Source organism: Zingiber officinale, chromosome 8B, assembly GCF_018446385.1.
Source record: "Zingiber officinale cultivar Zhangliang chromosome 8B, Zo_v1.1, whole genome shotgun sequence".
Taxonomy (NCBI): Eukaryota; Viridiplantae; Streptophyta; class Magnoliopsida; order Zingiberales; family Zingiberaceae; genus Zingiber; species Zingiber officinale.
Genome location: NC_056001.1, coordinates 111,708,521 through 111,724,418, shown reverse-complemented (window position 1 = coordinate 111,724,418; position 15,898 = coordinate 111,708,521). Strand labels below are relative to the sequence as shown.

At 35.3% G+C, this 15,898-nt stretch overlaps 1 protein-coding gene across 1 annotated transcript; it reads right to left on the bottom strand.

The window, feature by feature from the left end:
* Positions 1-1,008: 1,008 nt before the first annotated feature.
* Positions 1,009-15,613, bottom strand: LOC122016910. Its single transcript, XM_042574346.1, has 5 exons — positions 15,097-15,613; positions 13,806-13,856; positions 7,090-7,223; positions 1,496-1,596; positions 1,009-1,404 (listed from the first exon to the last, which is right to left on the bottom strand). The coding sequence occupies exons 1-5, from the start codon at positions 15,469-15,471 to the stop codon at positions 1,223-1,225; spliced, it is 843 nt and encodes a 280-aa protein (XP_042430280.1). The 5' UTR covers positions 15,472-15,613; the 3' UTR covers positions 1,009-1,222.
* Between the last annotated feature and the right edge of the window lie 285 nt (positions 15,614-15,898).

Here is a 15,898-nt window from a genome sequence, read left to right as displayed (position 1 = left end):
ATGGGAGAGAAAGTATGATGGAAGAGAGTGAAGAGAGAGAAAATAAGGAGAGAGAGTGTGTGATGGGAGAGAATATAGAGAGAAAATGGTAGAGAATGTGTGATGAGAAAGAATGAAGAGAGAGAAAATACGTTGAGAGAGAAAGTATAATGATAGAATAAGGAGAGAAAAAATACTATGAGAGAGAACAAGGAGAGAGTGTGTGAAATGAAAAAAAAATTTAACAAATAGATTAAAGATATTTTTGTCCAAAATTTAATTCACATTCCTATTTCATCAAAACCCAAAGGAGGGGGTGAGTTTCATCCATACCCAAGTTTTTGGATTTCATTTTAAAATCTTGATTCCATTCCCATCAACCAAACACAAGGTTTGATAATGAATCCATTCCCTCATTCCCAAACTCCTAAATCAAACGCTACCTTACTTTTCTACCACCTTATTTTTCTTTCAATAATAATAATAATAATAATAATAATAAAAGGAAATTAAGATAGTAAATAAACTAAACATTCATAAATAAACTTGATATTCAACTTAATAAGAGTTTGTTATATTCACTTAATTCACATAAAAATAATTAAATAAATAAATTTAAACAGCTTATTAAACTAAATAAACAAGTTTGAACACATGTGTTCAGCTCGTTAATATTTATGAATAATGTTCACAAATAAAATTTGTGAACAATGTTCATCGATAAAACGATGAACAATTAAAAAAAAAATTTAAATGAACAAACAAAATTATCAAGTTTAATAATTAATCAAACAAGCTTAAAATTATAAAATTTTTACGCAATCAAACAAACTTGAACTGAAAGTTCAATAACAACTAACCAAATCAAGCTCAAACAAAACTTGAACAATCATTTCAATAGCTTGATTCTTTTTAAGATCGACTTGACTTAGCTCGATTACCTTATCAAATAAACTTAAACACTATAAAGTTTGATTCGGCTTAACTCGTTTACATCCCTAAAGGAAATCATGACCATACAAGGGAATCTAAGCCAGCAAGCCTTATATGCATACATCTTGCATTTATATACTAACAAACCTAACTTGTTTACATTGCTTAATTTGAAATCTTGTTTATCAAGTACACAACTTGGTACAAAACTTTCAGCCAATGTAGCAAATTCAAAATTTTCCATTTTCGATCATACCGTGTTATTACTAGCGTCCAATAGATTGTATCCTCTCCATCCTCCAAAAATAGGTCACATTTCCGCCTTATCAGACAAATCTTCATTTTCACCCTCTGAGTTATTCTCCCCTCCAGATATAATGCTCATCAAAGTTTTCTTTGCCTGGCCGACGACATGAGAAGTTTTCTTTGCAGCACCTGCTACCATGGGTTTCAAAGAAATGTCTGGTAAATTTGCTCTTTCTTGTATCAAGGCTGTTTCCAAATAGGAATGAAATTCCAACTGTCAGCGATGATAAGACAAGCTCAACCGAGTATATGAATCAGCAATTTGGAAGAAACTTACAAACTGTCTGTTGCTTAGCTATAGAACCAATCTGTCGGATTCCAGCTTCTGCAGCTTGGACAGCTTGTGAAGATTTGTTGATGCCATCGGCTATTTCTTGGCTAGTCAATTAGAAACATGTAAGGTGGTCAATGACCGTAAAAGCACCAACTTTAGTCTTTGTCCTAAAGAAATATCATGATCGTTGCCATCAAGATGAAGAAACCCCAACTCTTAAAATTTGAATTGTATAATGGAGTCGATTAGAATCTTCCTCTATCATTCCCCCACGCCGGTGATAATTTAATTTAATTGTTTTATTCTAGGTGTTTGTCGTATACTGATGTAACATGGATCACAAAGAAAGCGATTAGTCATAAAGTGTATGTCTAGAAAACTTGGCAGTATAATAAGTGGCTAACATACATGTTAAGAGAACAGCAACAGTAGAATTTGTATCTGTCCATTTATTGGACTTGGAAAATTAACAATTGAATGCAAATGGCATAATCAAAATTCTTTTAACCAACAGGAGCTACCACACAACCAGAGAAGTTCATATACAATTGCATCAGAAATATTGGGACTGGCACAATGACGTGAACAGATGATCAATATTATTTTCTGACACAATAAGGATGTGAAAAGGGAAAATGGTCTTTCTCAATGTTGGAGTGGAGTTTGAAGGGCAAAAATCAAAAGGGCACCCTTTTTTATTGGAATCATCAAAAGGGCGCCTTTTTTCATAGCTGTTATAATATAGACATTTCATCACCGGTCAATATCATATTATAACAGTTACGAAATCGTAGTTGCTTTAATTATGTAGCAACCACGAGATCCTAGTTGCTACAACTATGTAATAGTTATGATCCTGTAATTGCTACAACAATGTCTAAAACAAAGGTGTTTTAGAAAATAAAAATGGGCTAAGGTGAGATACTGTTTTGATAATAAATGAAAAAGAAATGTCCTTTTGACAATTCTAATAAAAGGAACGCTCTTTTAATTTTTGCCTGGTTTTGAACATACAAAGCTGAGCTAGTCTATATGTCTCTCTCAAAGAGACCCAATTTTCATCAAACCTAGTGCTTACACGGATATGATTTGGTAGACAGTCAAACTGATCTACTGTTCAAATGACCTGGTAGTTAAATGATCTGATCATTAAGGATCCAGCCCACATTTATACACTAGACTCCATACTTGATAACAGGAGTAAACTATCTTGTAAGGTCAGTGACAAATCGCAGTGATGTAATGTAAGTTTGACCATGCATATAAAAACTATCTCCGTACAAGTATTGTCAGTTAATTTCCCAAACAATATATAGGTCATGTCTTTTGTTTGCTTTTGTTTCAGAAACAATGAAAGGTTCATGGGATCAAATGGTACCATAGGAACAAGAATTGTAAGATTCCAAAAAATTTAATATTTTTTATGATGAATTGTAAATAAATTTAGAATTTCTCATGCATATTAACTTCTAATAAATAATATTATTATGATCATTTCACAATTTGCATAATATTATTATGATTATTCATGTACATAATAAATGAATAATATAATATGACTGTAAACCAATAACAACAATAAAACTTTTATCCTTCTCCTATACAATTGGGCTCGATCCTCTATTATATCATCATCTATAATTAAATGAATTTTATTTTGTGCTAACAAAAAAAATTTTGGTCTTTCTCTTCCTCGATTAATTTGTATATTTGTTACAGTCTAGTATCACCTAACTAGGACATTTATTGGTCGTTTAAGTACATATCCATATTATTTTAAATGTGTCTCTTATGTTTATTCTCGTATCTCCGTATCTCCGTATATCCATCTTAACATTCTCATCTCTGTGACTCTCATGCTCGCTTTATAGTCCAACATTCAACTTCATATAACATAACGTGTATCGTTATTTTGTAGAACTTCTCCTCAAGTTTTTAGAAATACCTTACAAAATGACAAAGAACACCTCATGTCCTCCATCCTACTTGTATCCTATATTTAACATCTCTATTAACTCCTCCATCCTTTTGAAAAAAAAAGATTCTAAATTAAAACTTTTAGTAATAGATAACTCGTTGTCTTCTATCTTAACAATTGTCTTGCTACATCTACTATTACTACTACTAAACTTAAATTTTGTATATTCTGTCTTAACTCTACTAAGCCTACAACTTTTAACTTCCAATATCTCCAGCCAAGATTTAAGCTTAACATTTACTTTTTCATGAGTCTCATCGACTAAAATACTGTAGTCTACAAACAACATGCACCATATGTCAAATGAGTTCATCCACAACTAGTGTAAAAAGATATGAACTTAAAGCTTACAACGCCTAGAGTTTTCACTCTTATCATTACATCTTTATACATATCCTTAACTGTCTCAACATATGCTGCACACTTTTCTTTTTTAGAATTCTCCACATAATTTTCCTTAGAACTATTATAGATTTTTCTAGGTCAATCAATATCATGTGTAAGTCTTGTGAGTGCAATCAACCTAAGTTTGATCAGGTACGATATGGTTTTAATGTGTATGTCAAAGAGTTTAAGTTAGTCTTTCATATTGTTTTAATATGAGTTTGAGTCAAGCAGGACTTAGTGAAACACATGAGCAAAATCTCATCAAAAACTCAGATCCTTGAGATCGGTGAAGGATGGTGCATCTGAGAGACCACCGGATAAGGAGCAAAGGAGTGGGCCAAGGGAAGCAAACTTCAAGGCAACGTGAAAGATGACACGGAGAGGAGTCACGGGCTCAATTGCATTTGAGGGACGAAGACCGAGGAAGAGGGCTTCAAGAGCGACTCCGGAAAGGATGAGTGTGAGTAAATGTAAGGGATCAATCAACTGGTACTAAGGCCAGTCGAGTGGTCCAAATTCACGAGAGCACAGAATGGTTCTGTGCCCGACGGTTGTGAAGACCAGTCGACTTAGTGACACCACTCAACTGGTAGAAAGTAGTTGACAACCGTTGGCAAAATCCCGGATTCTGCAAAGTATCGTTGGTTGTGTCCAGCGGCTACACCAATCGACAGGTGCATGGGTTAGTAGACTGGTGCAAGAAATGAGTTTTCTTGTGATTAAACTCTTTCCACTCTATTTAAAGGAGCTTTGAGGGATGAAGGAGGTTACTGATTCTTGCTAGAATACTCCTAAGTCATTCCCTCAAGCTCTAAGCCAATTCTCTTCCTCCTAATCTAAGTTTCCATCTTGTAAAGAGGAAGAGAGATTTGTGAGAAGTTTCACTCCATCGAAAAGGAGTAACCTTTAGCCGGAGATTGCCGGGGACTAATCCATCGACGGATTGAGGGATCGTCCATCTCAAAGACAAGCCATGGAGTAAGAGAAAATAATCTCCGAACCACGTTAAGCGTGTTAGAGTTTGTGTTCATTCTTTGTTTTCTTATTAGTTTAGTTTCATTTCCGCTTGTGCAACTAACATTGTAGAAAGAAGATCGATTTGGGATAACCAAGCTATTCAACCCCCTTCTAGTCGACCACCAATCTCCAACAAGTCTTGTTTCTTTTCTCGATACTTTTTAATTAATTGTCTAAAAACATGTATAGTTTCTATCGTCAACCTTTAAGATATAAATGTAAATTGATTTTCAGTCATCTTGGTATCTCTTTCCTTAATCTTTTTTCTATCACTTTTTTTTAAAACTTCGTGATATAGATGATTAGCCTAATGTCTCTTAAGTCACACAATTTTATACGTTTTCTTAATGTTTACACAAGGGATTAAAGTATTTATCCTTCATTGATCAAGTTTTTTCCTTGTTTTCGATATCAGATTAAATAACTTGATAATTCATTCAATATGCTTCCCTAGGCACTTTCATACTTTTATTAGAATATCATCTGGTTCAATCACTTTTCCGTTTTCTATACCATTTAACGTTTGTTCAATTTTTAAAAATTTATATTCTCCAACAAAAATTTAAATTTTTATATGGTCTGTCATTTTATGGTTTATATTGATAACAAAAGATAACTGAAAGATTTCCTCTTTAGACACTAGATTATGTGATTTTCTGCTAAATCAAGTAGAGCCATCAATTTAGGTTGGATTTGTCGGGTTGGGTTGCCCCGCCAAACAATTTAAGCGGGTTGAGTTAGAATTTTATCAATCCAAGCCCGTGGCGGGCCAACTTGTAAAGGCTCGCAATGGCCTTGGGTTGACCCGCAGGTTGAGAAATAAATATAAGCCAAATTTTATGTCAATGTGTTATCTTTCTTTGTTATAATTTTAAAATAAAAACAGTACTTTTCATCAAACATGTGTATTTATTTGTGTATTTACATTTAAAATATCTGTTTCTAGATACATTTGATTGATGAAACCTTTCCGAAGTAAAACGTTGAAGATATAAAACTTTTTTGATTTTTTTTTTAAATTTTGATGGGCCCGCGGGTTGACCCACCTAACCCACAACCTACCTTGGATTGGGTTGGAGATTTTCCAACCCCACCAAATGGTTGGCCCGCCATGGAAAGACCCACCCCGTCATAGGTTGACAGCTCTAAAATCAAGGTTGACAGTTGGAATACAAAGAACAAACATGAACACTTTTTAGTAGAAAGGGATAAACCCTAATCATGCATAGGTTGGAATTCGTCCAAAGACCTTGTGCAATAGGACCAAAGATTTTACCAAAATTATCCAAACATATCTAGAAAAATTATGAAAAAACAAGTTCAAGTTGTAATACATTTATCCAAAGGTTTCTCGATTAGCAATTATCTTGGGGCAAGGTCACTAATATTTATGAACTCTAATGTGAGGCTAACGTATAAAGGGAAGGATTTTAGTACCAATCACAACAGGTAAATGTGATGAAAGTACTACCCAGTATTGGTCGAAAGAAATAGGATGATACACCAACCAGTACATACCATTTGGTAGGATAACAAGCCAATCCTAGTCAGATCAGAACCTCAAACCATGCATAAGAGTACTGATCATCATTCATTCATTTGATTCCTATCAATTATTTCTAACTGTATCAATCTCTAAACCTGCAAAGTACATTTGGTTATTGCAGTGTCTGGTAATGCATTTAGATGAACTGGCTTAGAAAAGAAACAAAATGTATTTGCAGTACTCAGAAAAATATGACAATGTGTTGCATTGCTTAAGAGTGCCATGGCCAGAAAAACCTCTTTGAATTTTTTTTATTTGCACCTGAAATTTAGGTAACAACCCAGTATACAAGTAAGACCACATCGTCTTCAGCATCAAGTAGCGTTTGTGCCCAACTGTTTGGACTCAACTACGTGAATTTTATCCCTCCGTTGATGGAAGACCAAAGCTATATTTCTCTCTATCTCTTACACATTCAATTTTAATCAATCCTTACAATATATGTGCCAAAAGCAGAAATCCACTAAACATTTCTAGCAAATGTGTCTGGAAAAGATGTGCCTTGGTTCTATTATCAGCAATAGATGCACTTTTAGTTGGTTGTGTTTCTAGGAATACTTGGAACTAAAATCAAAAGTCATGAGACAATGCATGGAAGCCATTTGTTGAAAACAAGAAATATTGATATCAACATGTCTCATGCTTGGAACCGTAAGTACAAGTATGTACCTTAAATCACTCAATTCCAAAGTAAGATCACTGATCTCCATGCCTGACAGTCTTATTGCAGCCATGGTACTAGGAAGCTCCTCTTGTGCAGTATCTGCTAGTCTTGTAAGAGATATTGCAACTCGCTTCATTGCCTACAGAAGAAGGAACAGATATGCATCACTTCATAACATGCAACATCAATGGTAAATTCACTATGTTCTAAAGAACCAATTACTATAATTTAAAACATTGGTCCTCTAATAACCTTATTTGGGTATAATCAAAACTCCACAAACTAATAGTCAAGTAAGAGTGGCATTTCGACTGCAGCATGTCTAGGTGGTTGGTACAATTATGCCCTAAGTGGTCATATTCAACCAAGATGTTCTGTTATTTTGAGCTTGCGGAACTTGTGACTCAACATGGTTAAGTTGTGTTGGTCAACCAAATTAGTTCGACTAAGAGGTTGATTGAGTTTAGAGAAAAATGGTATGAGACATCCGAGGGACAATAGAATGAGAAGAGAACTGATTGACAACTTTGACAGCAGTGCAATCGATGGATTTCATAGGTGATATTGAAGGATTGACATGTGTGTGTGTGTGTGTGTGTGTTGTGGATTTGGTGCATCCGAGGGGTTGAAAACCTGATGGAAGGTGGATTCTTGGACAATGTAAAGTTGTTGTGACAACCGGAAGACGGTAAGCAAAGAGAGATTGTGTGACTTAATCCCCGAGTTCTTGGTCATAGTCTAAGCAAGAGCTTGATCTCAGAGGTATGTGAGGGCATACAAAGTGTAAGACGAGCAAAATTGATGATCAGGTCAACTTAGTCAACTATCTAGTCAACACTAGAATCTCGTGCTCAAACAAATAGTTGCTCTCTGTTTTAATTGAGTCGATTGGAATGTCAATTGCATTGACTTATGAGACCATTAGAAAGATAAAGTCGCTATATCGACTAGTCAAGTCGATTAGAATAGGTCTCAATCAACTAAAGATGGTTCAAATCAACTAGATCCTCATGGAGTCAACTAAAAACTAAAATTGAAAAAATCGTTACGGATAAGCTTGTGATCTTATCCAACTCAATAGACTAATGCAATTGAGTTGATTGGAAATGATTTGAGTCAACTAAATCTAGACTTAGTCACCTGAATACTAGTGGTTGGCTAATAAGATTTTCTTATTAAGATTTCAATCAACAGCTTGATAGTTGAGTCAATTGGCCTAAAGCTAACCGAATGAGTAGTCTTATCCGCTCTTTAAATGCACCCCTATTACTATAAATAAGGGGCAAGGGGACCTCAAATAAAAACTTATTCACAACAAGTATTCAACCTTTTGTACTCACTCTAAAGGATTCTAGTACTCACAAGTGGTCATATCTTCTTTGTGCTTAAATATTCATATTTGTACAAAAATACAGGGTTTATCTACCTCTTTCAAAGGACTTATTTTACATAGTAAGAAATCCAAACATGATCCACCGAATGGATTACTAAGGGTGGAGTAGGATCTAGGGTATAAACCACGTTAAATATATGAGTTAGCGTATTATTTTATTTTTATATTGTTCTAGTATTTCTATTATGCACATTTGAAATCGGTTTTTCATAACCAATTGATCCAATAGGGGCATGGGCGACTATTTCATAAGTAGAGCATCGTAAATCAATTTCTTGAGTGAATAAAAAATTAATATCCAAGACTATTCGAGTTATGAAGTCTTGGGTTAATTAAATCGGGCAAAAACAATGGCCCATCCACAAGTGAGGTTCATCGACACAAACACATGAATACTAACTCAAGTATGCGTAAATGTTGATTCTTGTGGGATTATAAAGGATAAAAATTGCTTGAGAATATAGGAAAACTTCCTAAGATTAGGTTACCATTGAAAGAACTAACTTAATTAATTAATCTTTGACGGAGTCAAAATGATGCATTGAAAGTGCACCGAGATAGTAAATCATTGCATCCATTTCCCGCATTTCACATGTGCTAAGATGTATTTTCTACAGTTATGTAGAAAATGTATCGCCTCGTTTTGCAAGGAGATAGCGGCTGCATTGAAGGACGTGATTCTTGTTGTGCTCATTGTTGGGATCTTGACGTCCACTAGAGAGGGGTAAATAGCGTCTCACTCAAATCGTTCACTTCCTGCAATTGTTAGTACACAGTGGAATACAAAACAACTAACAAATAGAAAGACAAACCCACTGACACATTTGTTTACATAGTTCGGAGATAAAGCTCCTACTCCAAGTCTGTCCGTAAGGTGGACAATCATGATCCGTCGGTGGATGACTCCTCGGAAAACTCCGGCTAGCTTAAACCTCCTTCTCGGTCGAGAAACTTCACCACAAGCTTGATCCAAACACCCTTAGATAACTAGAGAAGCTTGGAGCACTTAGGAGACTTCTAATAGACTTTAACCAAGTTTATTTCGTCAACCATGGCCAAGCACCCCGAACTCTCTTAAATAGAGCTCGGGAGAAAACACAAGTTGTGTTTCCCGCCATCAGTCGACTGGTGTACACCAGTCGACTAGTCCTTTAAGTGAAGTCGACCGTTGCACCCCAACGGTCGACTACCAGTCAACTGCTATAGTGCTACAGTAACTAGTCAACTGCTACAGTAAACCCTAAACCTAGGATTTTATCTTGAGTATAATCTCTCATGCACTCGTCCTTGCTCGCACAACCTAGACCTAGCCTTCTAGCCTCCTCCACCAGCCTCATGCCTCTCGGATGCCTCCCCATCCTTCACTTCTTGCCTTCTGCAGCTTCCATCAGCCTTGTCATCGTTGTCAGGTCTTCACCGCCAAGAGGTCGCACCTCCAGGACTTCATCCATTGTCAAGTCACACTTGGACTTACGTTGTCAATACTACATGCTTGGACTTACACCGCCAAGATTCACACTTGGATTTTCCTCCTTTGCCAAGATCACACTTAGACTTTCCTTATTATACCTGTATCCTGTACACTCACAATACATATCAAATACAACAATAAACCTAACTTAAACCTTTGCCCAAACATCAAAACCTAGGGCACCTAGATTGCTCCAATACTCATAACATGAGACATCTCGTTCAGCCAATGGAGGTGTTGAATGACAGCATATCAGAACAGGAAATGTCAGAATGTAGAGCAACTCAAAATGCGTCTCAGTTTCTGTGATGCACAGTGTTTGCACTTGATGTTGTGTGCACCCAAAACACCAGACAACATTTCTAGCAAATGGAAACACTGGAAAAGCAGAATTGGCGTGGAAAAACACTGAACAACATTTTCCTGTAACAGTTGAAACAATAAATATTGTGCATACGTCCATTAATTAATTAATTAATTAAAATTTTTAGAAAGAGACTTCCTTTAATTTTATGCTTTTTCATCCCTTAGAAGAAACGCTTCTTAACCCTATGTATTAATCCCTTCTCCCCTTGCTCAAAAAATCTCAAGTTGTGAGTTTTGTTTAGTTGTTCTCTCTCCCTCCTAAAAGAGTTCCATATCTATGTGTGGTTTATTTATTTATTTTAATCTCAACACCTCCATTAGGTTGTGGGGAATAGGGAATGTCTATCTAATGAACTATCTCATGCTCTTCATAGAATTGGAAAATTGATCGTGGTTGTTAAAAGCCCAAGAGGGAGTTCATTCTAATCTAAAATGACAAGACACTTAAGTGAAACCTCTTAATATTTAAGCATGCTTTAATATGTCTCACTTAGTAATATGGGGTTAGAGGGATTTGTGATAAGGACCTCATCCTCTTCTCACTTCTCACTCCTTTTTACTATGTACTTTAATATGCCTGCTCAGGCCTAACATCACTATAGTTAAGGGACCAACTTTATCGTTTTATGTTTAAGGAAAATATGGTATTCCTCTTGAATAGATAATTGCATCTATATATAGGACTCAATATATAAATCCTAAACCTAAAATATTAATGTGAGACTAAATCCAGTATCCTAAATAAACTTATTAATGATGGTTCTAAAATGCAAACTAGGTAGTTACTTAGGTGGAAATAAAAGGGGGCTCCTTCGCTTAGTGAATAAGAGGCCCCCCTTTAGGTGGCTATTTTAAAAAGCAATCTAAGCATGCTGCTTAAGGGGTAAGGTAGCTGCTCCCACGGGCATAGCCGAGTTGGTACTCGGGTAGCAGAGTTGCTTCATTGGGTAAGGATTGATTTCCACAAGGATTCCACGGGCTCTCCCACCTAGGAGGCCGCTCAGTACCGTGATTTACGTCCCTTCATCCCACTGTGGGGTCGGTGATAAGAGGCGTTGTCGATGAGCGAAATTACCTTTTTGCTTCATTAGGGGGTAAGGTGGCTTCGACCATTTACTTAACTTCTTTTTTTTCTCCTCTTAGAGAGGAAAAGACTTCATGGTTATAAATATGATTGTAACCTAGGTTTAAAATTTCAACCCGTGCCGGAGTTGCGGTATATGACTAGAACTATATGATTTTGGTACCGTATCATGCCGATACAATTTCAATACTTTTTTTAATATAAAATATATTAATTAAAAATATTTTTAATTAATATTTGATCATTATAGATGCCATTATTAAGTTATATTTGAGATGTTGAATGTTGAGTTTAAGTTTTGATATTATCTTGTGAAATATTTGATTCTTATTGAGTAAAAATTGATATAGGTTAATTGAAGTTCATTAACAATGTTTAAACTATATTTAATTTAGATATATTTTGATCAATTTAAAATTAAATTCAATTTATATATAGAAAAATTTAGTTTATTAGTAGTAAAGTTAGAAATTATATTATATTTAATTTTTTTTATCTAAGAAAGGAAAAGGATGGTCATTTTTAAAGAGATTAAGAGATTTTATTTTTTCCTCTATTTACCTTAAGAGGTATTTTTTTCTCTTTATTTATTTTGATGGAGAAAAAAATAATGAATGAAAGAGGAAAAAATTAAAAGGAAGAAAAAAATTAATGGATAAAAGAGAAAAAAATAAGAAGGTAAAATTTAATAGGGTCCAGGAAATACTTGTTAAAAAATAAAAATTAAAACCTTTAAAATTAAAAATTAAAAATAATTAATTAAATTTAAAAAAAATACAAAATAAAAAATCTTTATTGCTGTGACGAGTGCCCCGCCACCGTGGAGGTGGTGTGCAGAGGCCGCCGCAGGGTCATAGCACCCTCCGCACCCCCACGGTGTTCACAACACCCTATGCACCCGTGCGAAGGCGGCCGCAGGGGTTCAACACCCTCCACGATCTCGCAAGGTCATGATGGCCTCGCGGTGCCGGTACAATGAGCGAAAGAGTACATTCCGCCCATGCCGATGGGCATGGCAGGAAATTGAAAACCATGATTGTAACATACCACAACTTATTCATATTTTGATATTATTGCACCACACTAATGTGAAGTGTTTTCTTATAATGTGCCAATTTGAATTATAATTACAAATTGTTTGATAGGATATACATCATTATGTCATACATTTTGTTGTGTTATATGTTTTCTTCAATACAATCTAAACAAAGTCTTTTAACGTTGTTAATTATGACTTCTGATTATAAATTTATTTTGATTGATTAATGCACTTTCTTAAATATATGATTTAATCCTTTTTGATATTAACAACAATTTTTATTTTAATATTATTTTAATTTTTATTGCCTAATCGTTGTATAATTGGTTGATCACCTACTGCCTAAAAGAATCTTTCAAAATCTTCACTTTTCTCTTACTAGGAGCCTACCTCCAAAAGGCTAGCAACATAGCAATAGCAAGTGTATATATAAATCTTCTAAGGGTGTAACTAGAGGTGGTCATTCACGTTAGCTTGGTTATAGACTGGTTGAGTGTCATTGACTTGTGACCGTTTAGTCCCAACTTAAACCAAACCTGTTTAATATATTAATTAAAATCTATAACCTCAAAACAACTCATTTATAAATAGTATGACTTGTTTATAAAGTGTGTATGACTCATTTAATTAAACAGGTTAAATAGGTCATGTGACACGCCCCGTATAATTAAACAAGTAATAAATGAGTTGAATAACACAAGTTGTTTCACAACTCAAATTAACTTTAAATATAAACATCATAGCGATTATTTTTAATTATACAAAAAACTAAAAATATACTATATTATAACATATATGTTATTATATTATATATTCATAATTTATTTATTAGATTGTAAATTGATAGCATATAAATTACTACTAAATAATTAATTAAATATCTATATATTTATGTCACAGCCAAATGTAGCTTAATTAGTTTATAACATGCAAAATTGCCGGCTAAGTTGTGTCATGTAAATGGGTCATGTCAACTTTTGTCACCCTTAGTTCCAACCCACACATATCAAGATATGTAATCTCCAAATGAGATGATTGTAACTCTAAGGACCACTTGCACCCATTCTATATAGACCCCATAGTCACTAGTAAATATCAAATGAGTTCCTATGGTAAGTCGCATTTGATGATTGTACTCTAACAATTTGCATACCACCTGCCTAGTTCTTTAATACTTGGTTGGGCCACCAATGCAACTTTGATAACCCTTATTAAATCCCACTAATAGCACAAGTTGAAGATGAAAGGTCGTACAAGAAATGGCATGATAAAAGTTTACTAAGACATAATAACATGGCTCCAGATATCATACAATATGCATTATGTTTCATATTAAACAACCTTGGACAGGGTAACTTAAACACTTACAATAAGAGTTGGGATGGCTGCAATTACAAAGCTAGCAAATGCTACCGAGGTCTGCACCAAAAGATAAAGAATAAAATTAAATAAAATCTTCAGTACAAAACTGAATTATACAATGATCAGTAAAGCAGCATAATATCAGTTTTTAAGTTAGCCTATTTAACAATTCATTAGGTCATTCAATACTGGATTCAAAAGGAGACACAATCAGTAAATTTGAGCATGCAAATGAAACACAAAAGCAGTAAGAAATGTAAACTGACAGAAATTGTGGCTTTGTTTATGTATCATACACCTCTGCAGATAGGTTTGTTATATAGCTTTCCAAAAAAAAAAAGTTCGTTGAATAGCTGTACATGAGCACAATAAGAATGTTCATCTCACCCAGAAACCCACATTAAAAGAAGTAAACTAGAAGCACTTGTAGAATAGAAGGTCAACTTTAAAAATTATATTATCATATTTATAATAGAAATTATAACATCAGTTTTATTTCATGTTTCCTGAATTCTAGTTTGAGACAATAACTATCCATCTGCTATAAGCAAGGGAGTATCACCATATACCATCAAATTGAAATTTAGCAAGCATATGGAGCACATATGAATCTATTAAAGCAGAAGGAGTACCAAAGAATACACTAATAAATGTAATTAAAAAAATTGATAATTTAAATATTACTAGTGATATAGTCTTGCATAGAACTCAACAAGGGCATCAGATTCAAATAACCCACCAAAAATAGTTAGAACAAGCACAATTGATGATGATGAAACACATGAAGGACATAAGAAACCATGCTAATCTATTGTTATGACTATCATTGACATGAGCATACAATTGGGTATGGTGATATACAAATCTTGCAAAAGCATGACAACAAACAGAAGTAAACAGTGATATTTGCATGATAGTTATCATAACAAAAATAATAATCTAAACTATTGCAATACCACATCTTGCCATCATCCCCAATAGAATTTTCAGCATAAAAATAAACCAAATAAATCCCATTACCAGAAATGAACAATCTAAGTTCACATGCATGATGCAAACATTTAATAATTCCAAGTACCAATCCAAATGGGCATTTGATTATTTGATTGATAATAACATATCAACGGATGCTCACCAAACATAATTACACTCTATCTTCTAATGTTACTAGTGTTTCCAACCCCAAAGACGATCACACAGTAGCAGACTGCAGAAATAAATAAAAATGAATTCATCGTAACAGCTCTATCAGAAAGCGGTTGAACCCTGGTGGTGCTTGAGGCAAATAAAGAATTACCGTGCAAGCAATGAAGGCCAAGAGGAAGAAGGCCTGATCCCCTAAGCTCATCCGATGCGATCTCAGTTTTCCAAGAATAGCAGGCACGCCGATCCCGACACTGAGTCCAGCCGGTTCCGATCCCTCTTTCTGGCGGTTGTCCGCTCCCCCTCCCGCCACATTGAGCTCCGCCACAAACGACTCCGCCTCCGCATCCACTGCATCGGTCCGCTTGAGCGAGCAGCGAGAAGTCAGGAGGCGAGGGAGGCGGGCGCTGAGAGACAAACGGCGGGGAGCATGTCCTCTGGAGAGAAGGATAAGGGGAAGAAGATTAGGGCTTCGAGGGTTTTGGGCGAGGGCAGCGGGAGAAATAAGAGGCGATTGCCGGAGGGGCATCTGGAATTGCTGCCGAGAAGCAGGCGTCGCCACGGCGTCGTGTTTTCCCCACCGTCTCCGAAGAAACTATAAATGGACAGGAGGCCGGGACCATACGCTACTCAAAATGCAATGGCCGTCCGTTATCCTAACTAGGGAAGAAAGACTATTCAGCCGTAAAATAATATTTGAAAGTTTTTCGAGTTGGCCCACAGCATAAATCATTTAGGGCTGCTTGACTCGGCTTCTTGGTCTATGAGCGAGTTGAGTTGCCCCAAGCGTGGTGCAATGGTAAACGGATGGATGAAAACAATGAACATAAATAAATGTTTGCGACATTAGAACCACTTGTAGTATAGAGTCGTTCCTCATAGCTCATATGTGCTTTTCGGAGCGGTGGCTGATGGAAAATCAGGTAAAAATACTTGGACGCTTAGGCAACAATAAG